We start from the raw sequence: 23,576 nt of genomic DNA, 5'->3' as shown, positions 1-23,576 counted from the left end.
TATTAAAAGAAAAATATAAATATAAATGTATTAAAGTCAATTTATTGATTCTTAAAAAAGGAATGTAACTGTGAATTAGTTCAAGGGTATCATCATCAATCAATTAGTAATTTTGATGTTATTTATAAAGATTTAAATTCAATATCAAAAGATTGCATGCTTGGAACACTAGAAAATACACCTTGATATTTAGTTGATGCAGATGTAGGAATAAATGTACAAAATACACTTAATCCTAATAGAATTCTTGAGAGAGATCAACAATTTCCAAATGAGTTTTCAACATGGTGTAGATAATTTGGCTTCACTAAGTATGTGCTGTAAAATCCTACCTTGGAATCTCAATCACTTGAGATCCCTATATGTACTAGATATCGACAAGAGAAACACGACAATACATTTTTAGAATCAAATAATATGAATCCTAGGTCACAACCACCAAAGCTTGCAAAATTGACATAAGTTTAAGAAATATTAATAACATGTGTCAAACCAATCCTAAAAGTGACAAATTTAATTGAAAGTATATATATATATATAAAGATCATACAATAAATTTTTAAAACACATAAATAAATTTTTTATTTTTTTTCCAAATCATATTTAGATATTTTCTAATGATTATTGTTGGGAGAAAGGATCAATATTGAAAAAATTACTTTACAGTCAATAGCAAGCAAGTATTTAAGGCACTAAAAAAAATAGAAAGCAAAAAGTGATATGTAGATAACGAGATTGATTAAAATGCTCTAAATGATCATCTAACAAACTGTGATAACAATATCTTCAACCAATTAAATTTTTTGTATGGCTTATTAGATTTTGATGTAATTAAAATTGTGATTTTAGGTCCACTTATAGAGATGGATGAAGTATATGTTGACCACTAATCATTGTTGGAGCAATGCTCCTTAGCGAGGATCACAACCTACCGAAACCTTCATGGAGAGAGTTAAATGTATCACCAAATGAGATGAAATATATTGAGTTGATATGAATTACAATGTACAATACCTCTCCTTATAAAGGAAAGAGTGGATTGTGAGAACCAATGAGGTGTGCGGGTAGGTAGGGAGTAGGTATTACCAAATATGCAGGTACAAATACTTATACGCTTAGGAAATATCAAATATAACTAATATCTACAGAAGTTAAACTTAAGTAGTTGTAAATATAATTAACTATTTACTCTAACACCCCCCTTAACTACAACTTAGCGAGAAGAATTATTATGCATATGATGATGGGTCCTACCAATTAGGCCATGTTAGGTGCCCATTTGCAAAGAAAGAGATCTCTTACAAATGGAGAAAAGGAGAAAATATCATGGAACAAAACTCCTCTCAAAAAAAAAGAGATAATGCAAATAAAGATAAGTGATAGGATGAGTGATGTATGGAAGACTCAACATCAATATGATCCTGCAAAATGAGATCCATCACAAAGATACAAATGATCTCCCTTGATAGAAAGAAAAGTGATCGAGACTATGCATCCCCCTCGTAATAAATAATCAGGTCTACAAAATTGTAAGTGTTTGAACATGATGACATCATGCATACAAACAACTTCTCTCCCATGGGAAGAAACAAACCCATGTAAAAATGTAGGAATTCCTCCCAATTTGAATAGTAAATAGTAGGAAGGTAAAGATGATGTCTTTGAGCTGCTCATGTCTCCTTGTCCATGTTGATCAAGTCAAATTCCAATCAAGGACATGTCCACTCATTGAAGAAGGTGACAACCTGGAGCTGATATGGAAACTGATATAGAACAAGCTCTAAAGACAAAATTGACAACTAGTTTAAGTTATGAAATAGATATGTACTCTATCAAATCTGAAAGACAAATTAGCTAGATTGACTTGATAAATGACGGAATCAATTAGATTAAGTTGTTCCACTATGAAAGAAAATCAGGCAGATGGACTCGATCAAGTGGATTTCCTTGCTCCACTGCTATGGAATAAATTGTTGATATGGAGCCCAGTTACTGAAAGAAGATTGGTTAGATAAAACCCTAGGACAAATTGGCCCTTCGTCACATACATGGCCATCTACTATGAATCCACTAAAGTTGCTCAAAATTGAAAAGAATTAGCCTAACAACAGTGACAAGGGGCGCTATGACGACAGGTGGCGCTAATAGGGGTGATGGGGTGGCAAGCGATAGGCCGCACCACGTTGAGATATAAGCCCATGTAAATCCATAAAACCCACACACTCAAACAAAGCCACCAATGCACTCGTAAAAGGTAGCACTGCTAGCATAAAGTTGACCAAATCAATGAATCTGGCCCAATAAAATATATGGTCGATAAATGATGTAAAACCACCAAGTAGTTACCAATAAAACCCACAGGTTGGTTTAGAACACCATGTGCAAAGGAACAACAATGGGTGCCAAAAGCGAAACCACGATACAAACCGATCCTCCATATAATATGGGCCTGCGAATAATTGTCGTTTCTTATTTGCCAATTTGCATTTGTAGTTGTCCTTTGGCATTCTCCACTTTTGGATTTGTAACTGCAACCAATTGTTTTTTATGTACACGGAAATACAATGATTTAGCACAAACTAAAAATTCAATAGAAAAAATGTCCGGCTCTGCAACGGGGTGATGGCCCTGGGCGGGAATTATTTTTTGAAAATTCCCGTAGGAATGGTGGCAGAGGACAAAGCAGTGGGCAGAACAGTGGGTGCTAGAGGTATGGCCTACAGGGGAAGAACAGGGGCATCTCAAAAAGGGAGGATCTTCTCAAACGGGCCCATAGACCACTTCAAAACAAATTCAGATTTTTGAACCCTAACTGTAAACCATTCACGTTGCCGAAAAAATTGAGCAAGAGGAAACATGAAATCTTTAATATATGTGAAGATGATAGGCTTTCAGACAAAGTTAGTCAGATTCATTCAAAAATAAGCCCTAGACATCAGGAAACTCATTAAAAAAATTTAAATGGGCTTTTCATTGATAGTCCTGAGGCTTTAAATAAGAGGCAAAGTTGTCTGACAACCCCTAATAATATTCCACTACAAAATAGTAATGGACATGGGGGACCGGGGGCCTAAAGGTCACAGGGGATCTTAGAGTGCTCACATTCCCAAACAACATTCCTTTGCGGAATTCGTGGAGGGGAAAATCTCGGTCTCCAAAGGCGAATCCCCCTAAATAGACCGATGGGCCTAGGGTTTGGGACCCTCTTTTAAGGTCTAGAGGTGGAAATTTTAACCTCCACATCTTAACCATTCCAAGAAAATTAGAGGCCGATGGGATGGGGAAGTCTTCAACTTAAACTTCAGCTCTCACAGAAATGGGCATTTTCATAGGCCGAGGCAGAATGTCAGGGGTTTTATTAAATATTGGAGAAAGAATCACTCATATAAGGTACAAGAAATACCTAACCTCACAAATTCTAAAATAAATGGATTGGAATACCAAACCGGAAGGAGAAAGGGAGAAGATCAGTCATCAAGGATTCCAGACCTGGCAGGAGGAAAGGTTTCTATTAAACTATCGGACCACCTCCTTGAGTCACAGAGCTCAGATCTACATGACAGGGCGATGATAGGTAAGTTTTGGGGATTTTCTCCCAAATCTAATGATTTATGCATATGGGCTAAAAAACACTGCGAGGGAGTGAAGGAAATATTTTTCATAAATCAGGGGTCTTAGTTTTTTATTATCATATTTTCTTCAAAGATGTGTAGATAAAAAATATGTGCCATTTTGGATAACCTTCCCTAGGATCCCATTAGAATATAGAGACTTAGATCTTATAGAGATCCTAGAAAACCATTTGGGGATCTTTGTAAACCGTGATTTAATTCCATTTGAAGACCCTCAACTTCTTTTAAGGGTTTGTTTACTGTTGGATCTCTCATAACCATTCCCTAAGGATCTTTTAATCATCTCGAAAGCAGGGGAATGGGACCAACAGATCATTCTTCAGGATCCAAAATTAATAGACTTGCATTCAGATTCCTTGGGTCACCTAGCCACACATTGCCAAGGATCTCTCTGCCAAGACATAAGAGTCTATGAAGACCACTCTTCTATCACGGATCAGTGTTCCAGAAACCCACCATATGCTAGAGCACTCATTTTAGAGACCTTGACATCAGAACCCGAAGGAGAAATAACAGATAATCTAAAAGTTGTGGAGGCATGTCCCTTTGATTCAACACTAAATAGCGAGGGAACAAATTTGGAGCCCTTAATGGAGGAAAATAAGGGAAAGTGCCCACTGAAGAAATTTTTTCAAAGAGACAAGCTAGTAAAGCAAAGAAAATGTAGCAGCATTCCCATTTGTAATCCTCTAGGGGAGGATGAGGCCCAAAGTAGTCAGAATCTAATTACTGAAACCATACAACTGGAGACATTTCTGAAGGAAAATCAGGAGAATTCCCCATTGGAAACAGAAAACCAGAAAGGTGGGGAAGTAATGTAGAAGGGAATTAGCAGCACTTCTATTTCCAACCCTTCAAGTGAGTTAGAGGCTGAAAATAGTCAGATTCTAAGAAAGGTAATAGACAGTTCTCAACCCTCGGTGAATACCTTTCAAATGGGAAATATAGTTGTGAGAAAGAGAGGGAAAATGGTGGAAATCACAACCTCTCTTGCTCAAAATTTCATTAACTCTTTTAGTATAAATACTGGAAGAAGAAAGATCACAGTGCCCCAAGCGTTATTTCATGGATTCAAAACCTTATCTCCTTTGACCACATCTTGGTGGATAAGCCATTTTCAGACTTGTACTACCCAATGTAATACCTTTGATCCCAATATCCCCTCTGAAAGAGAACAAGTTGTTTTTAAAACACTACAAATCTTCTTTTCTGAAGGGTAATCCAGATCATTTTGATCAATTTGTAATAAATCAACTACATAAAGCATGCTCTATATTTGTGGACGAGATCATAGACCAGCCAGGCAATATGGTTGTTATTGAGGACTTGATGGGTTTTTTCAAACATATAGTAGATTAGAAGTTTGGTACTCCTACAACACTAGCAATAGAAGGCTTTCTTGGAAGATCGTAGCAACAAAGCAGTGATATACTCAAAGATCAGAATGAGGAAGGAATTCATGATCTTCCTATAGTAGTATCCTCTACCAAACAAGATCTAAAAGAAGTCATGATGATCAAGCACAAAGGGAGAGTGGGGAGACCCCCAAAGAAGAAGAGACTAGCCAAAAAACCAAAGAGGAGGTCAAAGAAAGAATTCTCTATTAAGATTGGAATGTTAGGGGTATTAAAACCCCTAACAAAAGGTGCCTTATCATATCTCAAATAGAGAATTGTGGGGTCGATCTCTTTTTAATACAAGAAACTAAATTCTCATAAACCAGTGATGATCAACCTTTTAAAGGTTGGAAAAAGTGGAAGTATGTTGCTTCCCAATCCATTGGGGCCTCGGGTGGATTGGCCATATTATGGAAACCAAGTGTGGGAAGAGTAGATGTTATCTCAATCAAAGCAAACTTCATCCATGTCAAAGTAGTAGCTTCTTCAGTATCCTTTCATTTGATCTCAATCTATGGTCCAAATTCTTCAAAAGGGAAGAAAATAGTGTGGGACAAGCTTGCCCAAATCTGCCTCAATTTTTTAGAGGATCCGATTATATTTGGAGGTGATTTCAATGCTATGCTTTCCCCAAGCAATAAATCAGGGGGCACCATCACCCTCCCTAAGTCAATGCAAGATTTTAATGATCTTGTCTGCTCCAATGCTCTCATATATTGTGTGCCATCCAATGGCTCCTTCACCTAGTCAAACAGAAGACAAGGTCTTTCTCATATCATAGAGTGCTTAGATAGGTTTTTTGTGAATCCTATTTGGAACGCTTCATTTAGTCCTCTAGCTTCCAAAATCCTGCCTCTATCAGGTTTTGATCACTTTTCACTTCAACTGGACATTCCCTTGCTCACCAACACAAATAAGGGATCTTCTTTTGTCAAATTCCAATAGATGTGGTTTAGAGATAATTCATTTCTTCCACAGTTGCAGAAATGGTGGTTGATTGCTCCATTTACCCTGGGCTCTAGGATGTTTCAGTTTTGTAAAAAGATTCAGTGGATAAAAGCTAGAATCAAAGAATGGAATACAATAGTTTTAAAGAATATCTTTCACTCTAAGGTTCAACTGGAAGATAGTATCAAACTTATAAATGAAGACATTATTCAAAACGACATAAACGAAGAGTCTTGCAAACAACAAAATTCCCTGAACCTAAAATTACAATTGGATTTGAAAAGAGAAGAACTCTTTTGGAAACAAAAATCTAGGGAGACATGGTTGCAATTAGGGGATAGGAACACAAAATTCTTCCATGCTTCGGTTAAAATGAAGAGAGAAAGAAGCCAAATTTCACAAATTAGAAATGAGGTAGGGGAAATTCTTTTGGATAATAAGAAAATTCAAGATGAAGCAATTAATTTTTTCTCTTCCCTTTTCTCAAATTCAATGGTTGAGAATGAAGATATTAGAAGGAAAACTCAGGACATTCTTCTCCACATACCATGCTTAATCACACATCAGGAAAAAATATCACTGTTGAAACCCTTTTCTTTGGAGGAAGTTAAGAATGCAGTTTTCTCCATGCATCCGGATAAAGCCTCGGGACCGGATGGGTTCCCTGCCCTTTTTTTTCAAAAGTGCTAGAATTTCTTGGGATCGGATGTTTGGAAGATGGTGGAAGAGTCTGGGAAACATGGCAAAATTTTGAAACAATTCAACACTACTCTCATTGTTCTAAATCCCAAGTTGTCTAATCCACAATCCTTTGCAGACTTTAGACCAATCTCTCTATGCGACATAGTCTACAAAATTATAACTAAGGCCATCTCTATCAGCTTGGCTCCATTGATTCCTACAATCATATCCAAGCAATAAGGGGGTTTTGTGCCAGGTAGAGAAACAACAGAAGAACCTTTGGTAGTGCATGAGACCATGCATTCAATAATGGTGCATAAGATAGAAGCAATTATGGTTAAGCTCGATATGTTGAAAGCATATGATAGGGTCAATTGGGTTTTTTTGCATTGAATCCTTCTCAAGTTTGGTTTTTCCAATTTATGGTACAAATGGGTTCTTTCCTATCTATCAGGGGCAAAATTTTCAGTCTTGGTAAATGGTAGCCTAGTGGGTTTCTTTTCGTCCTCCCAAGGAGTCAGACAAGGTGATCCTTTGTCCCCATCTCTTTTCATCATCATGGTAGAGGCCCTTAGTAGATTGATCTTAGCCTATCACCTGGGGTTTGTCCATATGGAAAGGAATTCAAATCCCTCAAACTCAAATTATCCTCACAAATCAATTATTTACTGATGATACTATCTTGTTTGGGGAAGCCTCGGTGAGGAAAGCTAAGGTAATTAAAAGAGCCCTTAAATTATACAGTGAAGTTTCTGGGCAAACCAAAAAATTTATATTTCATTGCTCACCGATTGTGTCAAAAAGCTTGATAAATATATTTAGTTTCAAGCAAGTGAATTTACCATGCAAGTATCTAGGAGTTACGCTCTTCTCATGAGCGATAAAAGGATGCCATTGGGACTCCATAGTCTTGTCGATAAAAAATAAGGTAACCTCTTGGAAGAACAATTGGTTATCACTGGCTGGGAGAATCTTGCTGATCAAATCTGTATTGGCAACAATTCCAAACTACATTATGTTTGTCCTCCCCATGCCATTCAAGATCCAAAAGCAACTTAAATCTCTCCTCAAGAAGTTTCTATGGAAGGGCAGCAAAGATTCCAAAGATAAAATACACTTACTGGCCTGGGAAAAATTTTGTTTCCCAAAAGTGTTTGGGGGGCCAGGAATACCTAATTTCAAAGATAGGAACATTTCTCTAGGGGCTAAACTTGTGTGGAAATTGTATTCGGACTCTACGTCTTTTAGGGATGCAATTATTAGAGGCAACTATCTTGATTTAGAAGATCCAAAAAGAATTTTCACGGTCTTGGATCCTCCAAAAGGGTTAAAGATGTGGAATTTCCTAATTAAATGCAGAGAGAGCCTGTTGCATAATCTAACTTAGATTGTGCATGATGGGAGGTCAATTATATTTTGGGAGGACTCATGGAACAACTATCCGCCCTTAGTTAGTATTCCAAATCTGGATGTCATCAAGGAAGTTTTACAGGCCTCATGGGGACACTTTGTAAGCAATTACTTTCACCCGTTATGGTTAATAGCTTTTGGGAAGCAAAATGGAAAGACTTGGATAATATACCTACCCCTCCTCAACAAAAATAGGTGCTTATGATGGAATTAAGAAACAGGTTAATTTTTTACAAAGGGAAACGAGACAAACTGATTTGGCTTCCTTCTAAGTCAGGGATTTATTCAGTAAAGGGGGGCTTTAAACAATTGACATCTCAGGGAAAGATAATCCACCCAGAAAGTTCTTATTTTGTTGGAAGGGATGCGGATTACAAAAGGCATGATCCTTTGCCTGGTTGGCCCTAAAGGGTAGAATCCTAACTAGTGACAGGTTATCTCTACTTAAGATTGTGCAACCCTTTGATTGTGTGTTGTGTAATAAATCCATTGAAACAACGAATCACCTTCTTTTAGAATGCATAGTGGCACAAGATTGTTGGAAGTGGCTACTAAACAAACTTCAATGGAATTCCCCATTACAAGCTACTTTATCAGAAGTATTTGAATCATGGCCAAAGCTCTTTGCAAACTCTTTTTTTGCAGTTATCTGGGATATGGCTCCTACCATTCTCATATGAAACATTTGGTGGGAAAGGAATAGGTGCATATTTAGGAAGGAATTTTATAGTGTGCAGAATATGCTTACCAAATTAGAATTATCAATTTTAGAATCTGTTAATGCTCACACAACTAAATTTAAGAAGTTGGACTCTCCTTTCACCTCATGGGATAACGACCTACTGATAGGTTGGAAACTCCTACAAATCCCATTTAAAGGAAGTTTGATGGTAAATGCCCATAAGAAAATCAATAGAAAATGAATTAGATGGAGATCTCCTTCGAAGCATTTTGTGAAACTAAATTTTGATGGAGCTGTGAGGGGTAATCCTAGAGTGTTTGGAATTGGAAGTGTTCTCAGGGATCATTCAGGCCAAGTTTTGAGACAAGGTTTTGCAAAATTTCCAGATGGCACAAATAACATAGCAGAGGTTAGAGCCTTACTATTTGGGATTAACTTAACCATTAAGGAGTAGGTTGAATTCTTAGAGATTGGAGGGGATTCCTTGAACATCATATCAGCCTTAAAAAATTTCCAAGCTCCCAATTGGAAAATAGATTACATTATTCAAGAAGCTAGAGAGAAGATTTCAAGTTTTCAAGGATATATCATTTCCCATTGTTATAAGGAAGCAAATAAGTTAGCAGACCTATTAGCTAATATGAGATGTGACTCAAATGAGGAAGGTTTTTTCCTTTCTCCCAGGTAGGTTCATGAAGACAAATGCCCTAGTGAACAACTGTCTTTGGATGAAATGCCTGGTCTCACTCAAATTGTTTGATCTAATGTTGTTTTGTTGTGGGTGCGGGGCTCCTCATTCTTCATAGCATCAGAGTATTTTTGAATCTCTCCCATTGCCCCACTATATATCCATTTGAGGTTTAATTTTAGCTGGTCTCTCTTCAAGATTCATCTCGTGGCTTGTGCAGTGGAAAGATCCTCGAGCCATGGTTAGCCATGTCACTGCTGACTGTCCTGCGAGGATGCTTCCATCATAGCAAGGATTTTATGTGGAGCAGATGGGGGTCATCATTTCTGCATTCTTTCAAGTGGCATGTAGTTTGGGATGAGATTAGCCTGGCGCCATTGGATTTTCTCATGCTCTAGGTACCTTTTCAAATATCTTCACACATGGGGGAAGGAGGAGTATCCTTTGGCTTGGGATAGTTGGAGGTACTTCAAGCATATGGATCTGTAAGGCAAGCCAAATGTTCGCTCTCTATTGCATCCTCAATCCTTTCATTCCTACGGAGGATCCCAACTTGAGGAAATATCAGGGCTCCCACATATCTGCAAGATAGCATATCATCTCTTACAATACATGTGATTATTTAAGGTTATTGAGGAGGTCTTGCGTGGAAGCTCAAGGACAAGGAATGAATGCAACTGTGATGGTTTACACGAGCTACATTGAATCCTTCGCATCATTTCCCCATAGGTTTCTCTATTTATTGGCCAGTGGTAGCATGCTTCTTCAGAATTGTCGGTTTGTTTTTAGCTTGACCAAATTCTTGCTTTCCTTGCTGATTGAGCTCATGCAACAGTTATGGCCCTTCGAATTTATTTGGAGGGACGTCGTCTTGGCCAGAGACATAATGCTTTAGCTCATCCTCTGAGACAAGTAGACTCCTTCGCAATCTCGTGTGAAATTTGTCAGTGGGCGATGAGGACTATTCTTGGGGAGGAATTGATTGCAGCCAACTCAATGGCCTCTCCAAACCTGGTGGCTTCCAAATTGGAATCTATGGTGATAGACCTCACATATTCTCAAGACTATACAAAGATGGTGGTGGGGGCTTTTGTTCATCCTGCACTATTTTCTTAGGAGGATTTGTACCTGTAGTTGGAGAAGTATGATTTGTTTACTAGAGAGGTGTGGTGGGGAAGTTTTTTAAATAAAGATCTCTTTGTTTTTGACTTAGTGCCAAGATCTATTTTCCTCTTCTTCATCTATGGCTTGGGATACACATCTCCTCACACTTTTCTACACTGGGTTCAACAATTTGTAGTTCAAATCGGGGAGCCATTGGCTTCAATTGTAATGGCTAAATTGAGGGTTGTGTGGCAAATCTGTGATCATGCTCTGGTTGATCTTCACGGGTATCCCTCATCTTTCCCAACTCCAATGGAGGCCACTTCATCTCAAGAATCAAGAATTAGAATATGATATTTCTCCAGCTGGGGTGGCAGGTTAAAGGTGGTAGAATTTGGGTTGATCTGAGCATGGCATTTTCAAACATGTAGTCTCTTTGTCCTTTTTTAATAATCTCGCTTCATCAATTGTATGTATTTAGTTTTGCTTTTGTCCATATCGGGAAAGGGTTTGTCTCTCTCAGTCTCCGTCTAGGGCTTTTTTCAAATCACCCCATGTCTACTTTTGGGGGGCCTCTCTTTCAAAATTGTATCTATTAGGGGGGTGGAGATAGTGTCATTTTCTTTTATCTAAGTATATGTAAATCTCCAATTATTATTAATATATTATAGGCCATGGCCTTTTGCTAAAAAATAAATAAAATTGTGGAGATAAAATATAGATTGACAATCTACTATTTCCAATGTAGAATATAAGGGACCTCTAATTGAAATATTTTATAGAAAGGAAATATATATTTTGAGTTAATATTCAAAACTACCATTTTATGATATATTATTATGTGAATATTAATTATTGAAAATATGGAAATAAGAAAGTATGTTTCTTGGATTTGTGTTTTCAATTATTAAGTATTTTTTATTTAATACAAATAATTTAAGTAGGTACTCATCTTAGATGGAGAAAATGGATCATGGTTATGTGTGACTTGAACTATTAGTTAGGTCATGTATATCAATTTTAGGATTTTTCATAAATGATTCATAATATAATTTATCTCTATACCCATATTCTTTCCAAAAATAAGAAATTATAATCTAAGTAAAAGGTAAGCACTTTTTTGTGTTCAAGGAGAGTTATTTATATGATCACATCTAAAATAGATTGGACATGAGATCCAAGAAATAGGAATAACATTAATAAGTAACAACAATGCCTATTGCATCCAAAAAGTATTTTGAACGCATTGCAATGTCACCACCTGTTGTTGCCCTAAGGTCGACTACTGCTGCCATCCAACCTCCTATTCGACCGGCTACTACTATTGTCCAGCCTCCTCTTGGCCCGACTGCTACATCCCCTGGCGAGGATGTTGTGTGTGCTACGAATGGGGGCTCTACGGAGGTTTTTGTTTGTGCCTTGGTGGGGGGTCCGAGGGGTTCTCCGCCTCTCGCTTCAGCTACTCGACTTCAGTCTTCCCTTCGGGCCTTACCCTCTTTGGGGGTGAGTGTTGGGTCTGCTCCACCTCCTGGGGCTACCCTTGCTAGTGTGAAGCTGAAGGTTGCTCCTGTGGTTGATCCTTGCAGGCCCAAGATCGATCATGTACCTGTTGTTTATATGAAGGATGGTGATCTGGTGCATCCGATGCCCTCTGCTATAGATCGGGTTTCCCGTGGCTTGGGGCTTATGGCTGTTACCATGTGCAAACCCTTGGCTTTCAGGGTGTCTACTGATACTAAAAAGGAGATCATCCACAATTCCTCTATGTTTGAGTCTCATGGTCTGATTTGTAGTTCTCGGGGCTTTTGGCCAAGCCTTCCTCAGCTGCACACTTGGATTTCCCAAAGCTGAGAACCAATCTTAAAGGGTTCAGTTAACATTTTTCCTTCAGTCAAAGGTTTTTTCATTGCTAAATTTGAACATGCAGAGGATAGATCAAAATTTTTATGTATTAATCCTTTCAGCTAGGAGGACCAATTTGTTTTGATGGTTAAACCATGGTTCTCGGGTTTTAACCCATCTACTGATTCATTTAATGAGATTCCTATCTGGGTTAGGCTCCCTAACCTTCCCCTTCATCTATGGACGAACTCTCCACTAGAGGAAGTGGGGGAGGCTTTAGGCAAATTCCTAATGATTGATAAGGATTCTTACCAAATTTATCATTCTATTTATGCTTAGATTTTGGTTAACATTGATGTTTCTAAAGGGCTTCCAGCTGAGATAGAGATTGAATCTTCCTTGGGATCTTGGGTCCAACCGCTCAACTTTGAGGGTATCCCCTTTAGATGTGGAAAGTGATTCCAGACTAGACATGTGAAACAGATAAAAAGAAAAAAATATCCGCTTCTTGGTGGAAGGGTGCCTCCTCTGAACAGTATTTTGTTAAAAAGAAAAGCTTCTCCTAGGTGGTTGGGAAGGTTCCTCAGGCCGATGGTATTGCGCCTCTAGCTGTTGCCTCTACTACTAGTGTAGCTTTGCCTCAGGAGTGTGTGGATGCTTGCGATGGAATCTTGATTGATCATTTGAAGAATGCTGGATCTTCTTCTTTGGTGGATGACCTTCCCACTTCCTAGATCGCTACTGGACCTTTGTCTGATTCTCTGATTTCTGCTATCCACGCCTCTCTGAATGTTGGCTCTGTTCCTCCTGGTGATGGGAGGTCCTTTCTTCTGGACCCATCCTCTTGGCAAAATGTTGCTGCTAGGGTTGAGGAGGGATGGATTACTATTAAAAGTAAAAAATCTAAATCGTCCCAGTCCTCTTTTGATATGACCCTTCGATCCCACAAGGGTAGGTCAAATTCTTGATCCATCTTGGTTGGGTTGGGGTTGTTGGTCTTTTGTAGCCTACTAGTTTTTGTTGGGGGTCCTTCTTGTGTTGTACCCCATCTTTTGTTTGGCTGTGCCGAGTCTCTTTTGTGTTATGATTCTTTGAGTGGACTTTCAAGCTTATCTTTCGGTTCGGGTTGCAGGTCCTTCCAAAACTTGTCTTGTAAAGGGTTTCAGGTCCCTTCAAAACTTATTTTCCTTAATAAAAAACATTAATAAGTAAAACATATTACTTAAATTATCCTTTCCTTTTCAAAGTATGAAATATCTACATTTCCCTTGTATTTCAATAGGGTAAACAATCAATAAGTAAAACTTGTTTTACTTAAATTATCCTTTCCTTTTCAAAGTATGAAATATATGCATTCCCTTGTATTTCAATAGGGTAAACTATCAAAGTAGGGTAAGGGTTCTAAATAAGGAAAAAATACTAGATCAATTACAATTCAACACCTTGTATGCAAAAAAACTTTGGGGTTTGACATACACACACACATGCATAGACACACACACGTGCGCGCGCGCACACACACACACACACACATAAAGATCTTAGTTGTACTTATTATGTCTATATTTCATAATTAATCATTTTTTTAATAATTATTGCTTAAGCTAGAGTATCAAAATTGACATGTTTGATTCTTGCAGGGGGTAGATTCACTCATAATAATATAATAAGAAGGAATCCTAACTTGAATGATCCTGCATTAAGTGTTAAATTAGCTATGTCCATGGAGCATAATTATTATGATAAGCCCACTTGGCCTAATGGTCTCTTATATATTTTCTAGAGCTTATTTTGGGTACTATTGGATGTACCATAGGTTTAGCATTTCTAGAACCATCAATGATTGGTGAACCAAAAAATCCATTTATAATTCTTTTGGAAATATTACTTGAATGCTATTTTTCCTTGTATTTCAAATGTTTTGTACAATGCCTAATAAATTATTAGGTTTCCTTTTAATGACTTTGATACATGGAGGACTACTTTCTTGGATATGGTAATTTAAAAATCCATTTCATAATTAGTAGCTACAATATTATTTTTAATCAATATCACAGAAACTCTTTGGTTAGGTATTGGGGCAATATTGCCTATTAATGAATCTTTAACTATATGTCTTTTCCAATTTGATATTAATTTTAAGATATCTTAATATATGAGATAAGGGAAATATTTTGTTTGTAAATTTAGGGAGTAGTTTCTTTAAGACAAATGATCTTCCCCTACATATATATTTTTTAATTAGATTTTTTCTAAAATTTTTATATAATGGTCGAAGGTTTATTCCAATTACTGTCTAGAATTCAAAAGATATATTGGAGCATAAGAAACATTTCACATGTTGGAACTTTTTATAGTAGAGAGCAATAAGTTTTGTTTGATTTTGAATCTTTCATGTGAGGTATTCAAACTAGTTTCTATGAAGAACATAGATATTTGATTGATGGAGACAAGATTAATCCGTATTAATATCAATGAATCAATAAAATAGAATAACTAGATTCCATACAATAAATTCAATGAATTGATATGCATAGGAGACCCCTTGGATATATAGCCAAGGTATGAACATATGAGTGTATAAGATTATGACAAGTGTCATAATCTTATGACATGAGACAAAAAATGACAACCTATCATCCCACTTAAAGTGAAAAAGTGATCACATGAAAACATCACTAAAGGTGAATCACCCACCAAAGGTTGAAAAGTGCAACCATGAAAGGTGGATATGATGATGTGATAACGACACTAAAGATAGAGACACGTGGAAATGATAACATAATAATGCCACCTAAAGTGGAGATGCTCCAACTATTCCTAGATGTAGTTCCCTACTTAAGCTTAAGTAACATGTAATTAGGACCTAAGTGAAAAATAACCAAGGTAAAACACCTTAATTACATCAATTGCACACCAACTGATGTAACTAAATCATATTTATATAATCCAAGGTGAAAAGGGGATTGCAAATCAGATGCAAGGAGTATGGTAATGAATGTAAGAGTATTGCCAAGGTTTGCATTGATCCCTCCTCATTGATCATATAAATGGGTTATTTTTATGGTCTAGGTTATTATTTTAGAAGTCATTTTATAATATAGAAATAAATATTCAACTTGATAATCATTTAATTGAATCAAAACGGGATTCATTCAATTATAATCAGATCAACATGTTGAGTGAACATCTCACCCAAACTATGTTGATAATCATAATATTTTGAAAGAAAATATAATGGTCTTAGTTAACAAAACACAATAAAAGATGAATGAGAAATCAAATTTAGAATTAAATGTGGCCAAATTATAGAATAATTGAAACACATACTTTGGGTAAAAGAGATATGATTAGGTCAAAAATTGATGAATTAGAAAGTACTAACAATAGATTGCAAGCAATAAGTGTTGAGTGGATTATGACATTCTCAAGATACTTTTTGGATGGAAGATATAGCGAAGACATTGAGTTTGTGAGAAAAATGTATAGTTGTAATTTTTTTAATGCATTGGTTTTATTTTGGTTTTTATGCATATAATCATAATATATTTTTTTGATATGCATAGAAAGTTGGTGTTTACCAAGATCTACTAGTAGAAACCAAACAACAAATCATTAACACACAATTTTAGTCTAATTGATAACCAAATAATTAACTAAAATTTAAATAATAGGCTTGCATATATAGGCAAACAAGTAAAGTGAGAAGGTGGAGAACAACTATTGACTACACCTACATAGGTGTGATGCTTGTGAGAAAAGTGACATGTTCTCACGCAAGTGGCAAGCCAAGATGCAATAGGTTTCTCCAAAAGGAAGTACACATGTCTCAACTAGATTAAGTGAGACAAAAGACTAAAATGCCTAAGTAAACTTAAGCTTATGTGTGAATAGGTCAGTCTAGAAAGTGCTAATAACTAACTAGTTACATAATGACACTATTTACACTAACATAGAATCCTTCTTGAGTGTATTTTTAAGATGCTTCTTTGGCATAATAAAAAATATAATGATAAATAAATATAAAAATAAACAAATAAATAAATATTTTTATTTTGCTTTCTCATTGATAATATATTATATAGTAATTAATTTTTATTTAATAGAAAATTTATTATTTTTGAATATATAATGAAATTAAAATTTTTAAAATATATAGTAATATTTACAAATAGAATTACAAAAAAATAAATATGAAAGTACATCACAGATACTATGTCCCACTTTTTGGACATCTTGATTTTGTCTAAAATCACATATTTTTTAGAAAATATAACGATTTAAACCTTGAGAGGTTCCATTTAAAGAATTATATCAAATGACCTTATATAAAACCCCTCTACTTTTAAAACATACCTATAATGAAATCTCCTTTACACTTATCCAAATGTTGACAAAAAGTTGCTTTTATTTTGCCTTTTCAGGAGATCAAATGAATTCATTTAGAAGTTATATTCTATAAACATGTAGCTCTTATTATAAGCTAGCCATAAAGTATAATTTTGAATATATTTATTTTTTATTATTGTGAATGTAGATTTTTCACCAAACATTAAGGTTTTTATTTCACACATGTAGAAAAATAAGAAAATAGAGAAAAAAATCTTAAAAATATTTGTTCCCTAAATATTTATGTCCTCAATTCAATAAAAAAGGAGTTAGTTCAAATCCATAAAAAAAATTATGTGATAAGACATACACCTCTATCATTATACCAACTTAAAAAAATAGTTAGTAGAAATATATACAACACAAAATAGTTAGTTTAGCTGCTATAGGTGTCAGAAAGTGAATATTTAATGAAAAAGGTTGATTAAAAAATAGTTAGTAAAAATATATACAACACAAAATAGTTAGTTTAGCTGCTATAGGTGTCAGAAAGTGAATATTTAATGAAAAATGTTGATTTCACTATCTTGATTTGGCCAAAAGTGGGACACATTATTGTGGCTTGACCCATGAAGGCTAATATTCTCGATATGCATGCACCTCTCTCACCAATGAAATGAACCAAAGGACCCAAATGCCCCTAACGATCACCAAACTATCCATAGGATGCTCTCCATCCCACCTGTAGGACCCCCCTCTATTGAATTAGAGGGGCCCATGTGGGTGGGAATTATAGCCATAAAAATATAATTTACTATATTTTTCAAAGTACAAAAACAAAGAGAATTATGAAAAAAAGAATTGCAACTTTTCCAAAAGCAAAATTAAATGTTACAAAAATAAAATATTTCTTCAAATAAAAATCAAGTAAATAATGTAAATAAGTTGAAATTATTTTTAGCTAAAACTTAAAATTTATGTGTATATGTAATAAAATTAGTCTAATCTATCTTTAGAGAAATCTATGAAGGATACTAAGAGAAATATTATATAATATACCAGTAACAAGTTGCAATTGTCAAATATGATTTTGCCAAACTCAACTTCAACTATGTTTCTAGGGATCTAGCTATTGAATTCAAAATTAATATTTAAAGGCTCTTTTTTTTTTTGCGGGGGGGGTGGGTAAGTATTGGGATTTTTTAGGCTGGCCCAAGTCTAGGGGAGGGCACAAGGGGGACCTTCTCCCTCTCAATATATTCAACTAAGAATCCACTTATTCAAATTAAATCAGCTTAGAAGCCACAATGGAAACCCAAGAACCACCACTTTAAATTCCAACACCAGATGTCACTTTGGGGATTCGAACATGGATCTCCATCTTGAGAACCTTATAATATGGCCTTTTTCCATTATAACACATCCCCATTGACAATATTTAAAGGCTCTTTACTAGAAAATTATGTTCTCATAATATCTAACTTGGCAAATATTTATTCTAAAGAATAAACACAACTTCAACTATGCTAATCATAATTATGGTCAATGTGTATCAATATTGGGGTAAAGCTTGACCCTAACAATTATAATTTTTATATACCTAATAAAAATGTCCCATTATGGTATCCTTATGTCTAGAAGAGAGGTTGTTATAGGAGCAGATGATGGTGTTGTTTCAGCTCATTCATTGGTGATTTAGAGATCCCCCATTGACCATTGTGGCCAAAGCTAGAGAAGATATCCCTTTAGGGTCTTCACATGGATGTTCAACATTGAGTCTCTTCCATAGGCATAACAAACCCGTTCTTATTCTTAATCCTCCCCTTCTCTAATTTTTGTATAGGATGCAAATGACAATGCAATATTTTATATCAACAATAGATTGATCTATAGGTTCAAGTACTTTTGCCTTCTCTTTTTCATTTGAACAATCAAGGGTTTTGGATTTTTGGAGATTTCTAATGGAACATAATATCAAGCTATACCCTTGTTCTAGACAATTTTATATTGCATCAAATCAATTGATTGAGGATTGAGAGGTGGATTTTGGATGTGGGGTTAGCATTCTCTATCACTTAGAGCTTAATTCCCTTCCTTCCACTTGTTTATTGAAACCTTCAATGTCCTTCTCAATTGGGTTATACTTCTTAATCTTCCTCTTCATAATTTCTAGAGTGACACATGTATTGAAGCTATTAACAATGCTATTGGTCAATTTTTGAAGGTGGACTCCATTTCTTAAAATTTTGGGAGCATCACTTATGCTAAATTTTGGTCAAGATTGACATCTCCAAGGCTCTATAGATAAACTATTTGCATTGTGGAAGATAAGCCTTAGACCAATTTATTGTTATGAAGATCTTCCCTTTTGTTGCAGATGATGCTTTGCTATTAGGAACCTTGCTTTTAATTGTCCTCACTCTCAATGGTGGGCTTCACTATTTGGTGGTGAAATAACCTTCCTAGATGCTTGAATGTTGGCAATTTTTTTACTTTTCAAGGATGGCAGTTTTCCTAAGATGGATCATGATGTGGCCATGGTGGTCCTTGTTCCTATGCAAGATCCCAATACGCTCAGTGAGGTTTTGATGATAAATACGATTCTTGCTAGGAATTATTCTTTTGGTTTGGGTGTAGATGCTCATTCTACATTGCCTTCGAATTATGTGGACCTTCCAATTTTTGTTGTTAGACATTTTCTTTCATTGCTAATGGCGTGTTAGGTTGAGGCAACAATGGAGGGGTTCCCTTCTCTTTCTCTTTGATCTAAGAATTTGGATAATGATGTTTCTTGGATTTCAATTCAAAGAAAGAATATAGGTCTTCTAGTTCAATTACCCATTTTAAGGGTATGCAAATTGCTAGATTATGGTTTGGCATTGTGTAAAATATTGACACTTCATCTTTTTTATTTGTGGGTGATTAAAGTTATCTGTAAGGCTTTTGAGATGCCTTTAAAACTTAAAACATTGTTTCATGAATTTTATTTTGTTTGACAATTTAACTACATATATGTTGTGTGTGTCCCTTTTAGCTATTCCATTTCTTATATAATTCATTTGAATGACTAAATATGCTATTTTAATCTAATAAAAAAATATTTTCACCTTAAGAAGAAACTCTAGACATAATACATGATTGATTTTAATTAATAAGAAGTAATGACAACACCCTATAGCCTCTATAATAATAACTACCAATTATACCTTTGTGTGCAATGGGTACGTTGAAAAAGGTGTGTAAGGTTAATTAAGGAAAATTTTGGTATATTTTTTGCATACATTTTTGTAGTACATGAGGTTAATTAGTAGGTCATGGAATTTTTTATTTTTTTTGTGCAACAAAGGTATTAATAGAGAAGTGATAGCTTCAACTCAACTATGCATCCACTTTATATGGATCCAAACATGGTTGAAAGAAAAACTTTGAATCAAGAAGATAATAAGGTTCCATTACCAATATGATCATGCTATATTTAAAATTGGAGGGAAGAGTGAGAGAGCTAGGGATATAAAGAGGGAGGGATGAGAGTGGAAGGGGTAAGGAGATAGAGATTGGTGATGGAGATGGAGGCGATGGATATGGAGACAAGAGGGAAAGATAAAGTGAGAGGAGAGAGGGATGGATGAGATGTAAGAGATAAACACATAGAGAGGGAGAGAATGAGAGAGATATAGAGATAGGAAGATAGAGATAAAGATAGGAAGTGACGTATTGAGAGGTAGAGAAATGGAGATATATAGAAGTAGAGAAAGATATATAAAGGTAGAGAGATATGGAGAGATAATGAAATGCAGATATAGGGAGAAACAAAAGAATACATATGGAGAGATAGAGAGGCAAACACATATAGATATAAAAGTCTAAGGAGAGGGAGAGGGAGAGGGATGTAGATGGATGGATCTAGAGAGAGGGAGACATATCTAAGTTAGATGAGGAGAGAGGAAGACATAGGTAGAGATAATGATATAATGGGAGATGAAGATGAAGGCAAATAGATAGAGAGATAAAGATAGGAAGAGGAAGAGACAAAGATAAAAATAGATAGGGAGATAGAGGGATATATAGAGAAATATAGAGATATAGAAGAAGAAGGGGAGGGAGACGAGGAGACAAACAAATCTCTCTATCAAACCATAATTTTAATCAAATTGAATACCAATTTTCAATCATTTCTTTCTCTAAAGAATGTAAATTCTATTGAACTTTTAGATCTAAACATAAACTTAAACTATCATTTTTTTGTTGTTAAACAATATTGAAATTATAACAAAAGTCAATGGACCTTTGGTTTGAAGATGAATGATTCAAAATGAGTCCACATAGAAGTCTTGCTAGGTACAAGACCCCACATCATAAGAAATATTGTGAGAATCATATTCCAAAAGACTTTGACAAAATAGATACCCCTCAAATATTAAAATTCTTAAAAAAATACAATAAATATCTAAAATATAAAAAATAAAATAAAATAGTTTGTCCTATTCTTACCAATTGTTAGTAGTTGCTTTTTTTTGTTTTTTTAATTTATTTTATGTTTGGCCACTTTTTCTTATATATTTCAAAAAAAGACTCGAAACTATAATAAAGCCAACAATCATGAAATTGTAATTAAGCCAAGACAAACATTAACATACAAAATTTTCTTAAAGAAAGAAATATGATGCACAACAAATCGTAGATCATACAGATTTTTTGAAACAGTCCAAGAATTGAGGATCTGGGCGGTGCCTTTCTAAATTATAGGCGTCCATGTTTAGTATATATATATATAACACATATTTAACAGTCCAAACCCATGTCATTCCACTCCACGTCACAGCACGTTACGGTATCTGTGGATTGTGAATGGAAGGAGCAAGAAAATTCTAAACTATGGCCGGGAATCTGACGTCACAATTTCACCCATAAAACCGAAAACAAACCAGTCGCCTCAAAAACGGAGTTAAAGAAGGCAGATAGGAATAATGGAGGGAGCAAGACCTAAGATAAAAATGTCTACTCAACGAGACTGGACTTAATTCCAGTCAGCCCAATCGACGGCCCAAATAAAATAAAAAACTACGATTTATTTGTTGATTCGGAACACCACCACAACTTACTGGCAGTTCTGACTGTTTACGCAGGTGATTTGATTATAGAGCAGATACTAAATACCTTGAAAAGATTTCCCTTGCCATTCTTAGGTAGTGAGTTTTCAGACAGCAGATTAAGTTTTCGTATTTATCTCAAATATAACACCATTCATTCAGACAAATTTCAACGTGACTGGGGACTATTATTTTAACTTTGATTATGGATTCACTTTATCACATTGCCATATTTTCCCAGTTGAAAATTAAAATACAAGCCATACATAGATAGCCATGAAATAATAAATAAAAATTCTCGAAAACCATGCGGAAAGTGGGACACTTACCCTCCAGTTATATCCATGGACCATCCCGAACGCTTACAGATGTCTCGAAGGGCACGCTTCCACCCGTCAATCTCTTCTCCCCGGTATCGATCTGAATGGCCATAATACTTAAGGAATGATCGGTTATAAGGACTGGAGCCATTTTCAGGGTATCTAACATGAGTTGGTTCCACATGATAAAACAAAGGAATAATCAAGCCAGGGGAGTTCAACATGGCAGTGGCCTCCTTGAGACACCAAGCCGAGTCTCCATAGCCTTTGGAAAATATGGGAATTCGTATGGCACTGCTTTCGATTGCTCTTTCCAAGCTCAACTCAATTATTTCCCCCTTTTCCAATTTGTCACTGTCTAAGAAGACATTCAGTCCCGCTGCGGAGAGAGCTTGAAAGAGATGATCAACCAGAGACTTTCTCACATCTGGTCCTCTGAAACTCAGAAACACATGATACCTCTTACTGCTGTGGAAGGGAAGTCTAGTTGTGGGAGGCTTGTATTGGACAAATGGGGGCACTGAGGATCCAGAAGAAGTAGATGTGGATGGTGGAAAATCTTCAAGCTGTAAGAGCGTGCTGGTGTTAGAAGTAGATGCCATGAAACTGGATTGAACAGAAGACATTGTGGATTCAGTATAAGTAGATGTAGATAGTGCAAAATTTTGAAGCTTTGGGCGAGTGGTAGGGTTAGAAGTAGATGCCATCAAAATGGAATGAACTGAACACCAGAGAAAAAGAGTGGAAGATGAAGCAACTGAAGAAATGGGCGAAGGATATAAACGCATAGACAGCCTGGCTTTGCGTAGGAAAGCGCGTGAAAGAAACGGTGAAGCATCACCGACAATGAGTCGTTGGGGGATGTGAGAGGTGGAGCCCACTCTCATTCACTCCGTAATTAAAGGCATCTACTTCTTAGGGAGGAGTGTTAGTGCAAGTCTTTTTGGGGATGTGAGAGGTGGAGTCCACTCCTACTCCCCAAGGAAAAACATGTGGTCTGAGTAAGGGAGGACGCTTCGTACAAAGTTCTACTATCACAAGTCTTTGCATATGTGAGAGGTGGAGCCCACTCCTACTCTCTCTGAAATGAAAAGCACATGGTCTTTAGTACAAATTCTAACATCATGACGTATTTGCGAGTGTCTATCGACATGCATTCCCAAGTGTCGATGTGTTGCTTGCTTTGGCCTTGGTCCGTGTGCATGCATGTCGAAGTTGTTTATGGTCGTCGGCTAACCCTAATACGCATTTGCCTTTGTTCGTTGTCTGAAGTGTTTTGGTTTGCAAGTTTTGTGCTAAGGTTTGATTTAGTTGTCGAGTTAGGTTTAGTGCTCTGATTTACCGTTTCTAATCTGTCAAGGGATTCTTTCGTCAACATCTTAAGCAAGCTCCGAGTGCAAGTATGTTTGTAGAATTGATCGTTTTGATTTTGCAATGTTTTATGATGATTTTT

General features: G+C 35.9%; 1 protein-coding gene across 1 annotated transcript in view; it reads right to left on the bottom strand.

The window, feature by feature from the left end:
* LOC131072175 (disease resistance protein RUN1) overlaps positions 1-22,865 on the bottom strand; it is a 30,208-nt gene extending 7,343 nt beyond the window's left edge. The window contains exon 1 of the mRNA XM_058008252.2: positions 22,133-22,865. Coding sequence (XP_057864235.2) covers positions 22,133-22,830 — 698 coding nt within the window. The 5' untranslated portion in view covers positions 22,831-22,865. The remainder of the gene's footprint in view (positions 1-22,132) is intronic.
* Positions 22,866-23,576: the final 711 nt, after the last annotated feature.

The sequence above is a fragment of the Cryptomeria japonica genome, chromosome 7, assembly GCF_030272615.1.
Source record: "Cryptomeria japonica chromosome 7, Sugi_1.0, whole genome shotgun sequence".
Lineage (NCBI taxonomy): Eukaryota > Viridiplantae > Streptophyta > Pinopsida > Cupressales > Cupressaceae > Cryptomeria > Cryptomeria japonica.
This window is presented reverse-complemented; position numbering and strand designations above follow the sequence as displayed.